Here is a 17,931-nt window from a genome sequence, read left to right on the forward strand (position 1 = left end):
CAGGAACAGATGAAGTGACAGGTCCTGCCTAGAAACTTCCTCACCTTGAACAACAGAAACTACAGTCCCACCCCTCAGCCCTACCATTTACCAAATGGCAAAGTTCAGGAAGTGATAATCAGCAGCCCCTTTGCTAACAAGGTGACCTCATTAATTTCTGAATGTAGCTTTGTCTCCATCCTCCTTCTCTTCAGTGTATGGATCACCACCATATAGTCAGTGGCCATTGTAAATGGATCCCAATATTCCCAGTACTCAGACTCACACATAGAGACCTTCTACCGTACATGTGTCACACCCCTTCTGCACATATACAGACTGGACACACACCCAGAATATGTCAGCACAAGGATATGGGGTTTACATAACAAGAGAACATTACATGAGAAGGGTCGGTAGACTATACTCTCCTGACACAGAGAAAAAGGTCTGGTCATATTACTGTTTCACAAATACTTAGAATGCTGCCACCAACCCTTTTTGTGACTTACCCCAGGCATGGCCTACAATGAAACTACGCTTGGTGCACCTACCAGGTCACAGAGCAGGCTCTGGACCACCCATTACCAGGGATGAGCCAAGGCTTTGGTGCACACACTAGATATGCGTGAGGCAGGGCCAAACACAATGTCAGGATACCAATTTCACATGCAGACTGGTGTTCAGGGCATGCGTACACTCATGTTCGCCACATTCCTTTCCCAACATCATCTTTTCATATGCCTGATATATATTCTTTTAGGCACCAAAGTACTAAGACAAACCTCATCCTTATCTTTCTCAAATAATGTCACTCTGTAAATCATTGAATTCTAGTATCTCCTTGGTAACTGCTATTTTCTGCCCAGCCCAATATTCGCTACTCAGTAACCTCCACTCTTTTCTCAGCCACTCTCCACAGTCATTTCTACTCTCTGTAGTCACTTCAATGTCTTGATTGATTTATACTCTCCTCAGATTCTATTCTACCAATCTCTTAATCCTTTACACTCTCTCCTCTGTAAGTTTTTTATTCTCCTCAGTAACCTTCTCTCCATCCACCATCTATTGTACTGTCTTCTCAATTATGTCTACACTCTTTTCCATCTCTCATACCTATCATGACTGCGCACTCATGCCCAATTACACGCACTTGCAAATGAACCCCATTGAACAAAAGGCTTGACTAAGCAGTAAATTGAACTGCAGAAATAAGATTATTTCCCAGTACCACCACACTCCTAATAAGGACCATGGTCTGCTTTGTCCCAGTGGCCAATGTTCAATGGCATATAGTCCACTTTTAACTTGTTTTTAAGTAAGCCGTGTTGCTTTCTCAATGTATCTGTGACCGAGCAAGCTTAGCATGATGTCTACTTGGCGCAATAAGAGAGCTGCTGCAAAAGTAATGTAATCAGCCCTCTGTTGTGTTCCGTCCATCGATTCATATTGTTAACCTCCCTCTTATTTTCTACTGTTCCATTTTGGGGGTTGATGATGCAGCTGGAGCCCTTGGGCAAGAAGACAGATAACCAGAGCCTTGATGCACTTATTGAACTCACGTGCCCAAGCCAGGTAAAGTGGAAACACAACTGTAGCAGGTAAAGTGGAAACACAACTGTAGAAGGCATCCCTGGGGGAGGGAAAAAGGAGCTTTTATATGCAAGAATGTGGCTAAATACTCAAGACTGTACATAAAAGGGGGTGGTCCCAGTGGAAACACAATATTACATGGATATCAACATCACCTAATAAGTCAATTCCAAACAATACGTATACATGATGAAAATATTTAATCAAGTGTACATATATTTAATCAGGTTAAAAAAACAGCACATTTGTCAAAACAGTTATACATAGGTGCGCCAAGGGGGGAGGAGGGAGGAAATGGTGCGGCAAAGTGCTGACGTGAGGGTACATTATAAAGGAAGGTAAGTGAACAGTATATACATCAAAAACATAAAAAGACCTGTCCAGCCTTAACCATGGCTAAATTACTTACAAAACAGTATGTCAGAAGTGACGTGGTGAATCTATCACCGTTGTCAACATTCTGAATACAACACATGGAGCTGTTGACGTTTCAACCCATGGTTAGTGTAGGAAATTCAGCTCCTTACAGAAGGGTCTTCATCAGGACCATGGGGGGCACCCTAAGTCCACCAAGACATGTGGTGGAGAGAGATTAAATGAGTGGGCCTGCAGGCTCCAGGTTTAGAGAGGGAGGACTCTTGATGGAAAATGTCAATGGATTGGTTTATTCCTTTATTGTAGTAGAGAGGGGCATGGATGAATCAAGGTGCTCCTATTGTCTCAGCCGTGATTTCACATCTGCCTGCTAGCTAATCAAACTAAATATTCAAGATAACCTGAGTCACTGTGCTAATCATGCTCAACTGTGCATGTGCCTGCAGAGGTTAGTCCACTTCCCAGCATCTTCTGTGACAATTTTGAAACTGACCTTCCTGCAAAGACTGATGGGCTATCCTCGCTGAGTAAATACTTTGCCCAATGGCATTTGTTGTATGATTATAAATGAAAATATTACAGTGAACCTTGAAGGGGAGGGGGTGTGGCCAAGCCGGAGACCGAGATGGTTGCCCGGCGTTGAAGCTCCGCCGGTCGACGTGAAAAATCTGTGAATTCCCACCCTACAGCGACCCCACTGACCAGGGCAAAGACATCTGGATGCAGTGGAAGGGGTCCTGACCTTCATGCACCCCTGGCCGAAGCAGATTAACACAGCTTGGAGGCGAAATATGGCGATCGTACAATGGGAGGCCACAATCCAAGATGGCGGCTCCGGCGGAATGAGGAGTATCTGAAGACGCGGCCGGGAGCCTGAGACTGCAACCGGGGTGCGGTGAGTCTGCGGGCTGGGGGCCTGGGCAGAGAGCGGCACTAGATCAGCCTGTGTAGCGCTCGATTACGGCGGGTGGTCCGTTTGACCTCCGGCTTACCAAGCGCTGAGCGAACACGGAGGCGCGGTTCGTGGTAGCGCTCAGGGACAGGGCCTGTGCAACCGCCTCTGCTTAACCGGGCGCGATCCCTCCAGTGCGCCCGGGGGACCCAAAAGTGCTCCTGCTCGGCAGCGGCCCGCGTAGCTCTTCCCCCTCCCCCTGCAAGGCCTCAATTTCTCCGCCATATTGCAAGCTACAACGCAGCACCTGAAGCATGCATGAATGAGCTCCAGATCTAAGCTCACACGTCCGACGCTGCCACCAGCTGCAGCCACAACAGGCCCAAGGCAATACCAGTTTGCCCTACATTACCTTGTCTCCACGCCGAAGTCTTCACTGGCATCCCGGGACTATCTCATTCCAGCTCCATACTTTCTGATGAGGGGTACCAACAGTGTGCATCCCGCATTCCTCCCCACTCTACCGGGACAGAGGCACCAGCTGGCTGCACATTCCCTGGTCTCTGAGCAGCAGGCCCTGTGGGAACACCCTGTCTGAACTGCGGCCAAGACCTCAACAGTTTTCAGGCTAGTGTGCACGTGGCCCGTTCATGATCACCTTCTCCCCTAGATCCTAATACTTCCTTGCCAGCCTTTACAATCCCACTGCGGCCAGAACCAGTAAAAACACTGATATTGGGCGACTTTGATGCCTGGTGGAGGGAATAGCGGAATGGGCCGCAAGGATCCTAAGTCTCCCCTTTGAAAAGGCCTCCGACACAGCCCAAGACACTACTGACACCATGGCTGAGGGTGGTCAGAAAGACGCAACGCCAGAGGGGAACACTACCCAGCTAGGCTCCCTGCTGCAAGAAATGAGAGCAGGGTTTAGAGCCCTAGATGTACGTTTGACACCCCGGACTGTTTAGCTACACTGGGACATCTTTAAATACACAGATTACCGATGGTGATAGGTACATGGGGTCGATTTTCATTCAATACTCATTCTCGCCTCTACCATTGCTCAGATAGGACATAACGCTGGCCCCTCGAAAGTAGTCTTGGCTACCTGGAACGTCCGTGGACTGAATAACACGGGCAAAAAAAGTCAGGTAACACAGTATCTACTGCATCACAAGGTAGATGTAGCATTCTTACAAGATACTCATCTGCCTCCTACCGATCAGTCCCACTTTGCCGAAAGCTGGGGAACACACAGATATTTTGTAACTATGCAAGGGGCACTGCAATACTCATCCATAAGCGGCTTCCATGACATTTGAATTCAGTACTCCATGACAGCGAAGGTAGATATATTATTGTACTGGGTGCCTTAATGGGACACAAATTAGCATTGGTCTGTGTATACGGCCCGGATAATGACTCCCCTGACTTATATTACACCCCGCTTTCCAACTTGGCACAGCTGAGCCTGGTTCTACTTTCGGTAGGAGGTGAGTTTAACATTGTTCAGGGTTTATCACGTGACACTACATCTAGCGCTCTGGAACCCAAACCACGGGCAAACACTTTGCCCTAAATGACATAGGTAGGACAGAAAGCCCACACCACACTGACTTCACTCATTACATTAGTTGTCATAACACATGGATGAGGCTACACTATTGGCTTGTTTCCCCAGATTCAACCAGCTGGTGCCAGGCAGTAAAAGATACTCCTACGAACATTCTCAGACCACTCTCCAGTATTGTTACCTTTGAAGGTACCGCACCCTGAGGGTTTTGAAAGGCAGTGGAGATTCCCCAGCCGCGCGCTAGATGATGAAGTATTTCCAGGGGAGCTACGGGAGGCAATAGAAGACTACTTTTCCCTTAACACTGGCTCAGTAGACACCGGGGTAATGCTGTGGGAGGGTTTAAAGCCTACATGAGGGGAGTATGCATATCCAAGAACACAGGTGTGTTGCAAGATTTGCGCAACACGTTAGCCCGGCTGGAGCAGGAATTAGGAACATTAGACACTGAAAGGCTCCAGGCGACTGGCCCGACCTAGACGTGCGTAGGCTTTCCTACTCACAGAATTCAGAGACACAGCTGAGAGGGAAATACTTTTTATAGGAAAGTATCATAGCACCAGGGTGTACGGCGAGGGCGAGCGACCAGGCTGAATACTAGCTCAAATTATTAGACCCCCCCTGTAGTAAGGAATACATCCCTGAGTTGATAACCGCATTAGGGCATCGAATCACGGACCCCCTGGATGTCCAGGGGAAATTCCTTTCCTATTTTAAGGCTTTATACACCACTAAACTGGACACAGATAAAACAGATCAAGAGAATTATCTATCCAAGGTGGCGTTAGTGTACCTTGACAAGTTCATGCAGGACATTTTTTTGCTGTACCCATATCGGAGGAAAGTATAGATGAGGCCATCTCTGCCCTGAGGAGCTCATCTGCTCCGGGGCTTGATGGTTTCACAGCTGACTTTTATACGGCTTATAAAGAATTATTCATTCCCCATCTCCTTGAAAGCGCCTGAGCAGCAGGTGCTAACCCCCACCCTGCGTGGGGCGGTCATTATTTTACTCCCTAACCCCGGCAAAGACCCCTTATTATGTGGCTCCTATTGTCCCTTGTTGCTTCTAAAATTAGACTACAAAATACTGGCTAAGGCTCTGGCATGCCGACTGTCTCTCTTAATGGAGTCTGTAATCTCCCCGACCCAGTCTGGATTAAGGGTGGACGTAAAATCCGTTTCGCGGGCGAATTTGCGGATTTTCCGCGATTTCGCGATCCGCGAATCTGTCAAAATCGTGGTAAAATCCGCGAATCAGCGGGGACGAATTTTCAGCCAAGCAAGGGTTACAACAGCAGGTGCAAAAGCTGAACCTAATTTCTTTGTAACCTTTTACAAAAGGGTTACAAACAAATTGCTAATTGCTTCCTGGCGCCTCGTTGCCTACTTGCAACTATTCTCTGACCCTGCTCTGACCCTTGAGCAGGGTCAGAGAATAGTTACAAGTAGGCAACGAGGCACCTGTCCAAGGAATTAAACCTCATCAGGAAGCACTTACAGATATAAAAAACAGGAAGAAGGGAGAGGATGGCAAATACACCCATTTTGAGTTGTCAGGAGGGGTTAAACTAAAAGAGACCTTTACAGCACAATTTTCATATGCATTTTGCTAAAAATAAAAAGCTGTATGTTCTGTAGGGGCAACTCAGGAATCTGGCCCTTCAGAGATCCGGCCTCTCTTTCTTTCTCTTGTTCTCTCTCTCCCTCTCTTTCTCTCTCTATCTATCTATCTATCTATCTATCTATCTATCTATCTATCTATCTATCTATCTATCTCTCCCTCTCCCATAAACGACTGCATGGGTAACTTCGCTATGCAAGCGGCTCGCAAAGACGCAAAAATCCCTGCAAACACGCAAAAAACCCCGCGAACACGCAAAAAACCCCGCGAACACGCAAAAAAACAAAAATCCACAAATTCGCGAATTTTGCGGATCGCGAATTCGCAAATTCGCGGATCGCGAATTCGCAAAATTCGCCCATGCTTAGTCTGGATTCATACCTCACTGATCGACTGCATTCAATCTATCTACGCACTTTGTTTAACACGTTACACAGAATCAACCCTGAAACCCCTTAGGCGGCTATCCTATTAGATACGGAAAAGGCATTTGATTCCCTTGAATGGCCTTTCATTTTATCCATCATGCAGCACATGGGAATGCCGTTTGGTTTCATTGCCACTACTGCCCTGCTATATAGTCAACCGACGGCTCGGACTAAACGGTACATTGACCCCCCTTTCTCACTATCATGCGGCACCAGACAGGGCTGCCTGCTGTCACCGCTGTTGTTCATTTTGGCCATGGACCCCCTTATATGGCACTTTCAAGAAAAACACTTGCATCAAGGGTTACAGTTTCGTAGTGGCCCGTTATTAGTCTCATTATATGCAGATGATACAGTTTTATATGTTCGTAACCCCCAGACTAACTTGGACCCCCTCATTCTGGAAATATTGCGTTTTGGTGTGTATTCCGGACTGGGAATCAACTGGAACAAATCTGTCATTTTTCCACTCACTGCCAGTACAGTCCAATGGGACCTTGAAATCCCTCTGGAATGGAATACTGATTCGGTCAAATATCTAGGCATACATATACTTCGCAATATGGAGCAGATCATTTGCCGTAATTACGGGAGAGCTGTTACTAAATTGGAGACACAGATCGAGAAATGACTGCAACTCCCACTGTCCGTGGCGGTTCGAGTTTCTCTTATTAAAATGGTTGTGCTTCCTAAATTTTTATATTTATTTCAAAAGATCCCTATTCCACTCACAAAGAATTTTTTTAACTATTCGTTCCCATTTAATAAGGCTAGTATGGGAGGTGGACACCCCAGGATTAACTGGAGGGTAATGACGCTCCCCTGCGGTAGAGGTGGTTTTGGGCCACCGATCTCAGACTATATTATTTAGCTGCTCAGTGTAGTTTTGCACAGGCATGGTACCACCCCGACGCCAGAATCCCATATCTCCGACCGGAGTCGGACTTAGTCCTACCAGACTCACTAGCGGCGATATCATCGAAGGGTTTCCCCAAAGACCCCAACAATATCCAACCTGCATCGACCACTAGCTGGGCTTGGGAACAATTGCGTCATGTTACACACACTCCACTACTCTACTCATCAGAACTCCCACTCCCAAACCCTAAAATGATTCCCATAACTAGCGAAAAGTTAATACAGAAGACATGCCATAAATTTGACATTACTAAGATGGGCGACCTATTACCAAACGGACATGTATTTGACCCTAGGAGAAGTGTAGCTCACTGGTTAGAAGCGGCAGACCCTGAAGCAGAGGTCTGACCCGGGACCAGGGTTCAATTCCCGACGCGGCAGGGTCTTGGGCTCAATGTCCACAGACTCGATAATTCTCGCCTCGGTGCCTACTCTAATCATGGGTCCCCACTCTGCAACTCTGGGCAATAGCTTGCTTAATCTCCAGAACAGCCCAAAAGCGCTGGGATGCCTGGCTTCACCTTGGGGGTGACCAGTAGAGGGCATCTCACAGGGAAAGCCAGGAAGGGTTCCACAGCGGTATACAGCGCCAGGATGCCTGTCAGGTGATAGTGCGCTTTACAAGTATACACACACACACACACACCCTGATGATGAATCTCTCTTCTCTGACGCCACATTCATGGACAGATTTGTCCTTCTGTGTATTCATTCTGCCCTGTGGGCTACTTTCCCAGACTACCCTCTGGAACCCCCTTCCTCCCCCCCCCCTTACTAAGGTGATTGGCAGTGAGAGAGGGATACACATAGTGTCCCAGCTCTATAGAGCATGCGCTGCTACTACTGCCGGTGAATGGTGACAAAATACGCAAAGCATGGGAGGAGGACTTAGCTAGTCCGATCTCGGACAAACAATGGGATGCCTGCTGTGCGGTCACGAAAAAGGTCTCCCTCAAAAGCGAACACAAATTAATTCACTTTAAGTTTCTAAATAAGGATGTACATTACCCCTGCCAGACTCCATAGAATAGACCCTATCATATCACATCATTGCACCAGATGCAACGCTCCAAATGCTGACTTCGCTCATCTTGCTTGGACCTGTCCGAACGTACACTCATATTGGGTGGCCATTCATGGGATCGTGACATGATCAAGGTACCAATGACCCAATTCCCTGAGATTGCATTGCTGGGATATGTTATACAGGTCCCGCAGGCAACCCGCAGGTTTGTTCCTATTAGTTTACTCCTGGCCAACAGGAAAGTGGCAATCTACTGGGGTGGCAGAGCAACGCCCTCGGTAAAAGGATGGCTGAAGAGCATGGCATCTTGCTCTACAAACAGTGACATTTACGCAACAACGCCCCCCCACCCCCCGCATCCCCCAGCCCCTCCACTTCCAGGCTCAAAGATGTCTGGGGACTTTTCAGGGCATATCTTCAGGCACAGCAACAAGCACCCCCCCACGCAGGCAGACCACGGTATAGTTCCTACCGGAGTGGGCTAAGTTGTCACAGGCACCTCTTCAATCTTATTTTATTCTCTTTGCTACAGTTGGTATATGCCCAGGACTTAAGTGTATACACTGCTTATGTTAAACAGATGATTGAAATGGCTAGTGCATTAGCGATGTGGGGATTAGATGAACACGCATTGGGGTGGCATACGAAAGCATGCATTGTTGACTGTATCATGGGATGTGTATATTTTACCTGCATGTACTTACCAAAAGCTTTTTTTGGTTCCTGTGTACTACTGTATTTGTAACTAAAGTGAAAAAAAACCTTGACGGGGAAAAAGGTGTCCATCTCTTAGTGTAGGCTGTTCCATAATCTGGTGGCCAGCTTACCACCATCACAAGTTTATATTTTAGTTCTGAAAATGTGATCTCTCCAACCATTTTTAGTAGGAGTGGGCGGAATATGGGTAGTTGCGCTACGCAAAGTTCAGCGAAATGGTAAAAAATTACCCCGAACACACAGAAATTCCGCGAACACGCAGAATTGCTTGTTCGCGGTGCTTTTTTCCTGTTCACGATTGCTGTTTGCGTACTCTGGGAGAAATATCTTACGAACACGCATTTTGAGAACGTGAACAAGCAAATAATTCTGTGAAGCCGCGGAACGCAGAATTTTGGGCAATTTCGTGGAACGCAAAATTACCCAAATTCCACAAATTCCGCGAGCGGAACGGGATTCACCGCCCATGCCTAATTTTTAGGTAGCATGATGAACCGATGACGATAGTCACTTTGGGACATAGGTCAGTCCCAAGCTCTTAATAACCATTAAAGGGCTTCTCCATATAAGATAAATGTAATTCGATGGCAACAAAAAATATTTGTTAATGAGGACCATTTGTTCAAGCAGCCACATTCTGAAGAGCGTTACTATTGCATGCAGGGAAGCTCAAAACCAATGAATTGATGTAAGGATGTGTTAATGAAATCCAGTGCTGAAATACCCAGTTCCTTACAATTTTCCTGGCGGGTCGCTCCCCATCCACGCAGCTCTGCTAGTGTGCTTCTGCTGCCGCTGCTGAGTACCCGCTTGTAAGTGAGCTCAACCCCCGTTTCTGTGCCCCGTTTTTGACCTCTGTGCCACTGTTTTCCCCCTCTTTGCATCCCATTCTGCTTTCTGTCCCACTGTTTCTCCGCCCCCCGCACACTCGCTGCTCCCGCCTCCCGCCTCCTGCCTCCCAGCTGCTCCTCCCTCCCACCTCCCCATATATGCCGGACGCTGCGCGGCCACACAGCAGACGCGCGCAGTGGGCGAGCCAAAGGCGCGCCTAAGGCAAGAGCGTCTGCGCCTGTCCACGCCTGGACCGCGCTCAGTGCCAGAATCCCTGGACCCCACGAACACCGCAACACCAGACTCCGCAACAACGCCAGCACCCTCCACGCACTCAACGCTGGCCGAAACCACACCTGCTTCCAGGCCGCCCCGAAACGGACCCACGGACCCTTCTCCTGCCGCACCTGCAGCTTTACCTGCAACAGAGCCAACAAACCTCCAAGGACTGGACCTAACCACCTCCGCTGCATACTCCTCAACACCCGCTCCGGACTCAAACTCGGCGTCGAGCTCTGGGATCTGCTCGACACCTCCGCCCCAGACGTGGCCTTCCTTTCCGAGACCTGGTGGAATGACTCCTCAGCCCCCGACATCGCCATAGCCATCCCAGACGGCTCCAAGATCACCCGCAGGGAACTCGCCAACGGAATCGGAGGAGGAATAGCCATTGTCCACAAGTCCACCCTCAAGGTCGCCACCCACGCAGACGACACCCTCAACACTGCCGAACACCTGCACTTCCGGATCCACACCGACCCCAACTCCACCCTCAGAGAAACTCTCGTCTACAGACCCCCCGGGCCCCGGGCTCAGTTCAGCGACTCCATAGCCTACCTCTCCAGCACCCACGCACTCACCTCCACAGACTACATCCTCCTCGGGGACCTGGACTTCCACCTCGAGAACAACAACGACGTCTACTCCGCCACGCTGACCGCCAACCTCGCCAACCTCGGCCTGAGACAACTCGTCACCGCACCCACCCCGCCGGCCACACGCTGGACCCCATCTTCTCCACAACCACCCACATCGCCTTCGACCACACCACCGAACTCCACTGGACCGACCACCGCTGCATCCATTTCACCTTCAAGAAACCAACCACACACCACCGCACCCAACAGCTGCCTCGCCGCTGCTGGAGCAAAGTCACCAAAGACCATCTGATCCCCAAACTCGCCCAGAACCCACCCACCGACCCCACCAACCCAGACGCGGCAGCCCACATCCTCAGACAGTGGATCAACAACTGCGCCAACACCCTCGCCTCACTCAAGAAACCCTCCAACAGCCACGCCAACAAGAGAGCCACCTGGTTCACCGACAAGCTCCAGACCTCCAAAAGCGAATGCCGGAAACTGGAGAAGAAATGGCTCCATGAACGCACACCAGACAACCACACAGCCCACAAGGACGCCACCCGCAGACATCACCACTTCATCAGATTAGCCAAGTGATCCTCCTTCAAAGACCGCCTTGATAACAATGCACAGCAAAGAGGTCTTCAGCATCGTAAAAGAACTCTCCAACACCAGCGCCAACGCCAACGTCATCCCGCTCTCACAAGAACTGTGCGACTCACTGGCCATCTTCTTCTACCGCAAGATCGCTGACATCCATGACAGCTTCAACACCACGACCGCCCCGACTACGCCAGACTCCACCTCCCCTGTGAACACCACCAGCGCCAACCGCCTGACCTCCTGGCCCAACGTCAACGACAACGAGACACACAAGGTCATGAACTCCATCCACTCAGGATCTCCGTCAGACCTGTGCCCACACCACGTATTCAACAAAGCAGAAGCAGCCATCGCACCCCAACTACGGAAGGTCATCAACATCTCCTTCGAAACAGCGACATTCCCAGAAAGCTGGAAGCACACCGAAATCAACGCCCTCCTCAAGAAGCCCAAGGCGGACCCCAAGGACCTAAAGAACTTCCGGCCCATCTCCCTGCACCCGTTCCCGGCAAAGGTCATCGAGAAAATCGTCCACATGCAATTGGCTCGCCACCTCGAAGACAACAACATCTTGGACCCGTCCCAGTCCGGATTCAGACGAAACCACAGCACCGAGACAGCCCTCATCGCTGCCACAGACGACATCAGGCGCCAACTAGACAACGGCGAAACATCAGCCCTCATCCTCCTGGACCTGTCAGCCGCCTTCGACACGGTCTGCCATCGCACTCTAAAGACACGCCTCCAAGAAGTCGGAATCCAAGAGAAGGCCCTTGACTGGAACACGTCCTTCCTCTACGGCGGAACCCAGAGCGTCCTCCTCCCGCCCTTTCGATCCGAAGCCACAGACATCATCTGCGGCGTCCCCCATAGCTCATCCCTCAGCCCAACGCTGTTCAACGTCTACATGGTCCCCCTTGCACAAGTGGCCCGCCATCACGACCTCAACATCATCTCCTACGCCGACGACACCCAGCTCATCCTCTCCCTCACAAAGAACCCACACACCGCCAAAACAAACCTCCACGAGGGAATGAAGGCCGTGGCCGACTGAATGAGGAGCAGCCATCTGAAACTGAACTCGGACAAGACGGAGGTCCTCATCCTCGGACCCACCCCCTCAGCCTGGGACGACGCCTGGTGTCCGACCACACTGGGAGCAGCACCGACACCCACCGACCATGCACGCAACCTAGGATTCATCCTCGCATCTTCCCTCTCCATGTCTAAGCAGGTCAAAACCATCTCCTCCTCCTGCTACAACACCCTCCGCACGCTCCCCTAGATCTACAAGTGGATCCCGACTGAAACAAGAAGAACGGTGACACAAGCCCTCATCAGCAGCAGACTGGACTACGGCAACGCACTCTACGCAGGAATCCCAGCCAAACACTTACAACGACTACAACTCATCCAAAACACCTCCGCCCAAGTGATCGTCAACGTCCCCAGCCACAGCTACATCACCCCTTACCTGAGAGACCTACACTGGCTTCCCTCGACAAAAGGATCACCTTCAAGCTCCTCACCCATGCACACAAAGCATTCCACAATGCCGGAAAAGCCTACCTGAACAGCAGACTCAGCTTCTATACCCCCACCCACCAGCTCCGCTCCACCAGCCTCGCCCTCGCCACTGTTCCCCGCATCCAACGAACGACCTCAGGTGGCAGATCCTTCTCCTACCTTGCCGCCAAGACCTGGAACACCTTCCCTACCCACCTACGGCAGACCCAAGACCTACTCGCCTTCAGAAGACTCCGCAAGACCTGGCTTTTCGAGCAGTAGCGGTACCCCCCTCCCCTCAGCGCCTTGAGACCCTCACGGGTGAGTAGTGCGCTTTACAAGTACTCTGATTGATTGATTGATTTCCCTCAGCCGGACTTGTGATGAGAGTCATTTTAAGCTAGAATTTGTTGTATGTTGCACATCTCTGAAACAGACATTGTGATTAATTAATCTACATGAAACCACCAAGGATGGAAGACAAAAAGAAATCAGTGAATTAATATGTATGTCAACCATTACCTTTTTCTGGAACATGATCTAAATTGCTGTCCATCCTTTTTGTTTTTTCCACTATGAAATTAGATTTTGAGCCTGCAGGATGAGCTGATCAAAAGTTAAAACATGTGGGTATTGTCAGACTTTGGATCTCATAAGATTTTAGAGCAGCAAATCTCCCATGATCTAAAAGCATTTTTCATATTGTACATGCGAGAGGGGACTGGACATTTTGCAATGATGCTACAAGCCTTGGGTGGAACAATAAGGACCCGATATTCCTTATACGAAATGACTAGGGCCATATGTATCAATATATTTCCCCATAGACACAGAATGGACAAAACCCTTTGATACATCTGGCCCATATGTCTTGTAGCACGTTCAATCTAATGAAGTAACATAAATTGAGGTGCAAAAACAGCTAGATGTGTGTGGCATTGCATATCCTGACAGCCCAGATCTGTGTGGCACCTTTCAGATAACCTCCTGGCTATGAGACTGTCCCAAGGAAAGATAAGTATATAATACAGTGCTCCGCATGTCTTGTGCTAGGAGAGTGCGCCTTAGTGAACCCACTGAGTTTGTTCACGTAGCTGATTTCAGATCTTTATCAGTCACTGGCAAGGCACACATTACTCAAAGATGATGACAGCAATTAAGCCAAATGGTGTCTAAGGCAAGAGCCCTTTAATAGCCTTTGGGAACTGGTTGAATGGACCTATACGAATGCTTTCAATCTCTAACACATTGAAGGATGAAAGGCTAACAAGCAGTTCTGTGTCTAAGAAACAGCCAGGATTACGGGAAGACCAAGTGTAATGACAATATCTCCCCCAATTCTGTTCATTGTACACTCATCTCTTGGGAACCCCTCTTGGATTTGCTAACCTGAAATTGCGTATGTCTCAAGAGGAATGTATGACGTTACAAGGCATACATTCACAACGCATACCATTACAACAAAGCTTTTACAGCAGGATCCATTACAACGCATGACATTACAACGGTATACACCTGTTACAACGCAACTTTTACAACTACCTACTATTACAACGCAACTTTTACAACGCATACCATTACAACGCATTGCGCTGGGGGGCGCTCTAGGATAGGGAATAAGTATAATTTACTATCCAACACCTTCCCTAGTGTCCACGGGGACTGGAGTTAGAATAGTAAATTATACTTACCACTATCCAGCACCTCTAAGCGCTATGCGTTGTAATGGTATGCGTTGTAATGGTCGCGTTGTAATGGTAGGTAGTTGTAATGGTATGCGTTGTAACATGGTACATCCCATTACAACGCATGCCATTACAACGCAGATGCTATTACAACGCATGCCATTACAACGTAAGTATGGGTAAGTATTTTTTTTATTTTAATTAATGGGAATGTAATAGTGTAAATGTTGGATAGTGTAGTGGTTAAAATTACTATTCTAACTCCAAGGGGGTGTAATAGTAGGGTAAGTGTTGGATAGTGTAGGGGTTGAAATTAAATTAAATACACAACACTTACCCATACTTACGTTGTAATGGCATGCGTTGTAATAGCATCTGCGTTGTAATGGCATGCGTTGTAATGGATTCTGCGTTGTAAAGTTTTGTTGTAATGGTAGTGCGTTGTGAAAGTTGCGTTCAAATGGCTGTTTCCCTTCAAGAGCAGAGGTGTTTTGCTTCCCTGCTCTAAGACACTTCAGGAATCCTGGTATGCCTTAAAAACACCTTAAAGAAGCTTTGAGCAGAACATAAAAAACACCTGCTGTCTGCAAACAGACCTGTGTATCAAAAACCGCCCGCAGTATGCTGACTACGGCGGTTGGACCACTACGAGACCAAAGGTCAAGGATCCCGCTGGGCAGGCGGGCTTTCACTAGCAGGAATTTGCTGGTGGTGCAGCAGCTCGCACCACCGAACATATTCTGAGTTGCCATTTCACTGCAGTTTCATGGCCGTAAACTTGCCATGAAAAGGGTGGCTGAATAGCAACAAAGGATTTCGCCCTGAGGGTGTATGCGTGGGACACATGTAGTGCCCCCCTGGATTTGCACCCTCCCTTCCTGAACGGTGTGGCATATATGCTACACTGTGCAGGAAGGTGCAGTCAGCGCTTGGACTGCGGTGGTCTACATAATAGGCTCTTCTATGGGTCTAGCAGACTGCTGATGTCAGACCTCGCAGGAGCATCGGCCAGACCAGAATTTAACTCCTAGTGTGGCGGGCAGTCACAACATGAGTTTGGCGGTCCTTAAGTAGACGGCGCGTTGCACCGTCTACAGTAGGATGCCCAAACTCGTAATTATGCCCTAAGTCTTTTTCATTGGGCAACCAATGCAATGGATACCTTCTTTGTATTCATATCTGACAATATGTTCCCCCGTCAGAACATGTTAGAACTCTCTTGTTTCTGGTGAGGTCTTGGGGTCAAATAAACACACTCCGTAGGCTTAGTATGCTTTTGTGTAGTCATTCTTTGCGTTCAGACCATCTAAAATGCGGAATGTCGTAGTGCCCATCGTTTACACTTCTACTTTATTTTTCTTCATGTAGGACCAGCCCTTCCTGAGGACATTCAATAACAGCGATTATATTTATCCAACCTACCCCACACCACCAACAACGACAGTGGCACAGGAGATTGACTCGGTAAGAACCATAAACGGATCCTATATGAAATGTAGAGCTTTGATGGCTGTGTCTATCAGTACTCATGGGCATACCAGCTGTTTTAGGTAGTTTTAGATCAGATCCTTCTTTTGAGGGCTCGGTGAAAGCGAGAGAAGAGGACACCATTATGCTTGTCTACAGTAGGGCAGCATCCATTTGTGGTGTCAGCGGCTGCACTGTAGAGTCAGAAAGGACAGCATTGTAATGCATGTTTCTTGACCAGCGAGCATCACTCTCCAGCCAATCGGCAGGTCAAGCCAGTAAGCAGCCCACGCAGAGGACATTTTACAAACACTAGCATATACCAATTTGTTTTTAAAGTCTTCAAAGGAAGGGTCAGATTCACAGTTGGTTGTGTTTCTTCTTCATATTTGTAGCTACAATGTGAGAAATGGTGGCTGCCCAATAAGGATGATTGTGCATTCCAATAGGAATTATTTACATTATGTGCTTGACTTGCTTTGCATTTCTACTGTTTCTTAATGTGCCATTATTTTTAATTGAAGAGAATTTGCAACAATATGGGGATTCCTATAAAAAAACTTTGCACTTGACATTTGGTATAGAATGCATTGGCTTGGAAAGGGAATTACTCCTGTAAGACCATGGAGTGATGGGATATGAAAAGAATCAAATTGTGTTCTTTCTTGGTATAAAAAGATGCCGTCAACCCAGGCTGAAACGTTTCGTTGGTTAATATTTTAGTTAATTGCTTTTGTTCAGCACTACTTATTGCATGGGTACAGGGCCTGTGGCACAACATGCTGAGATCTTATCAAAACATTTGTTGCTACACACAAGTACCAAAGTAGGCAGAAATTAGACAAGCAGGGACTGATTCATGTCTACACCCACACTAACATACATTTATGGAAGGATACTTTGTTGTGACTAGGAACAGGAAATGTATTGCATATGATAAACTCTGGCAGGAAATGTATTGCTTATATTGAAAGCTGGCACGGAAATGAACTTAATGTTTATCGCTCCTAATATAATCAGACTGGTTCTAGTGTGATATATATCACGCAATCATGATCATTGGCCTCATATCATTCATTTACCCCGCTTCTAATGGGGCATTTTTGTTGTGTTCATTTCAGCAGGTTTGCCCTGCTGCAATGTATGGGGAGGGGCTGGACACCTCATTGAAAACCTAGAATACTTTAAATTGAAAGACTTCTTGACTTAAAAAGAGCTGTAAATACTTCATTAAGAATGTGGAACTTTTTTGGCTTTTGGTCAGAGTAGAATGTGTCAACTTCAATTAAATCAGCCCAGCACCTCTGCGGGCATAAGCTGAAGAAAAACCAAGGTTAGTGCAAGATACACCTTTATCAGTAGTGTTTAACCTTTTTAGGTTTAAGCTTGACAAAGACATTTTGATTTTGCTATAATTATATGTATAATATACTTACCTATATGGGCTTTCTGCCAGCCCTCTTCATCCATTTGCCCCTTTATTGTGTCAGTCACTTTTTTTAGGTTCACTACAGCTTACAGAATGGGGCAGTGGATGAGCCCATCTTAGACACTGGTTAATTTCACAGTGAGTGACAACATTCTGCCATTTCAAAAGGTGCAAATCCACAAACAAAGTAGTTCCTTTCATTGCCAGGGACTACTATGGTAATGTGAAACTTTTGTTTTAGCGAAAGTTTTTTTTAGATCTGCGGGCTTCCCTTAACAATAAAGGCCCTCCTTATGCTGTTGTGCGGTCCGCCACCGACAGGCCAAAAGTGGCCGTCCGCCCGATATACAAGGCAATGGTCTGACCAAAGCATTACAATGCAGGCAGTCGGAGCGATAATGTTGGAGGGTTAGACTGCTGCCTT

General features: G+C 47.9%; 1 protein-coding gene across 1 annotated transcript in view; it reads left to right on the top strand.

Annotated features, from left to right (window-relative positions):
* PLB1 (phospholipase B1) overlaps positions 1-17,931 on the top strand; it is a 604,804-nt gene that overhangs the window by 265,745 nt on the left and 321,128 nt on the right. The window contains exons 28-29 of the mRNA XM_086926127.1: positions 1,483-1,554; positions 15,980-16,075. Coding sequence (XP_086782253.1) covers positions 1,483-1,554; positions 15,980-16,075 — 168 coding nt within the window. The remainder of the gene's footprint in view (positions 1-1,482; positions 1,555-15,979; positions 16,076-17,931) is intronic.

The sequence above is a fragment of the Lissotriton vulgaris genome, chromosome 6, assembly GCF_964263255.1.
Source record: "Lissotriton vulgaris chromosome 6, aLisVul1.2, whole genome shotgun sequence".
NCBI lineage: Eukaryota > Metazoa > Chordata > Amphibia > Caudata > Salamandridae > Lissotriton > Lissotriton vulgaris.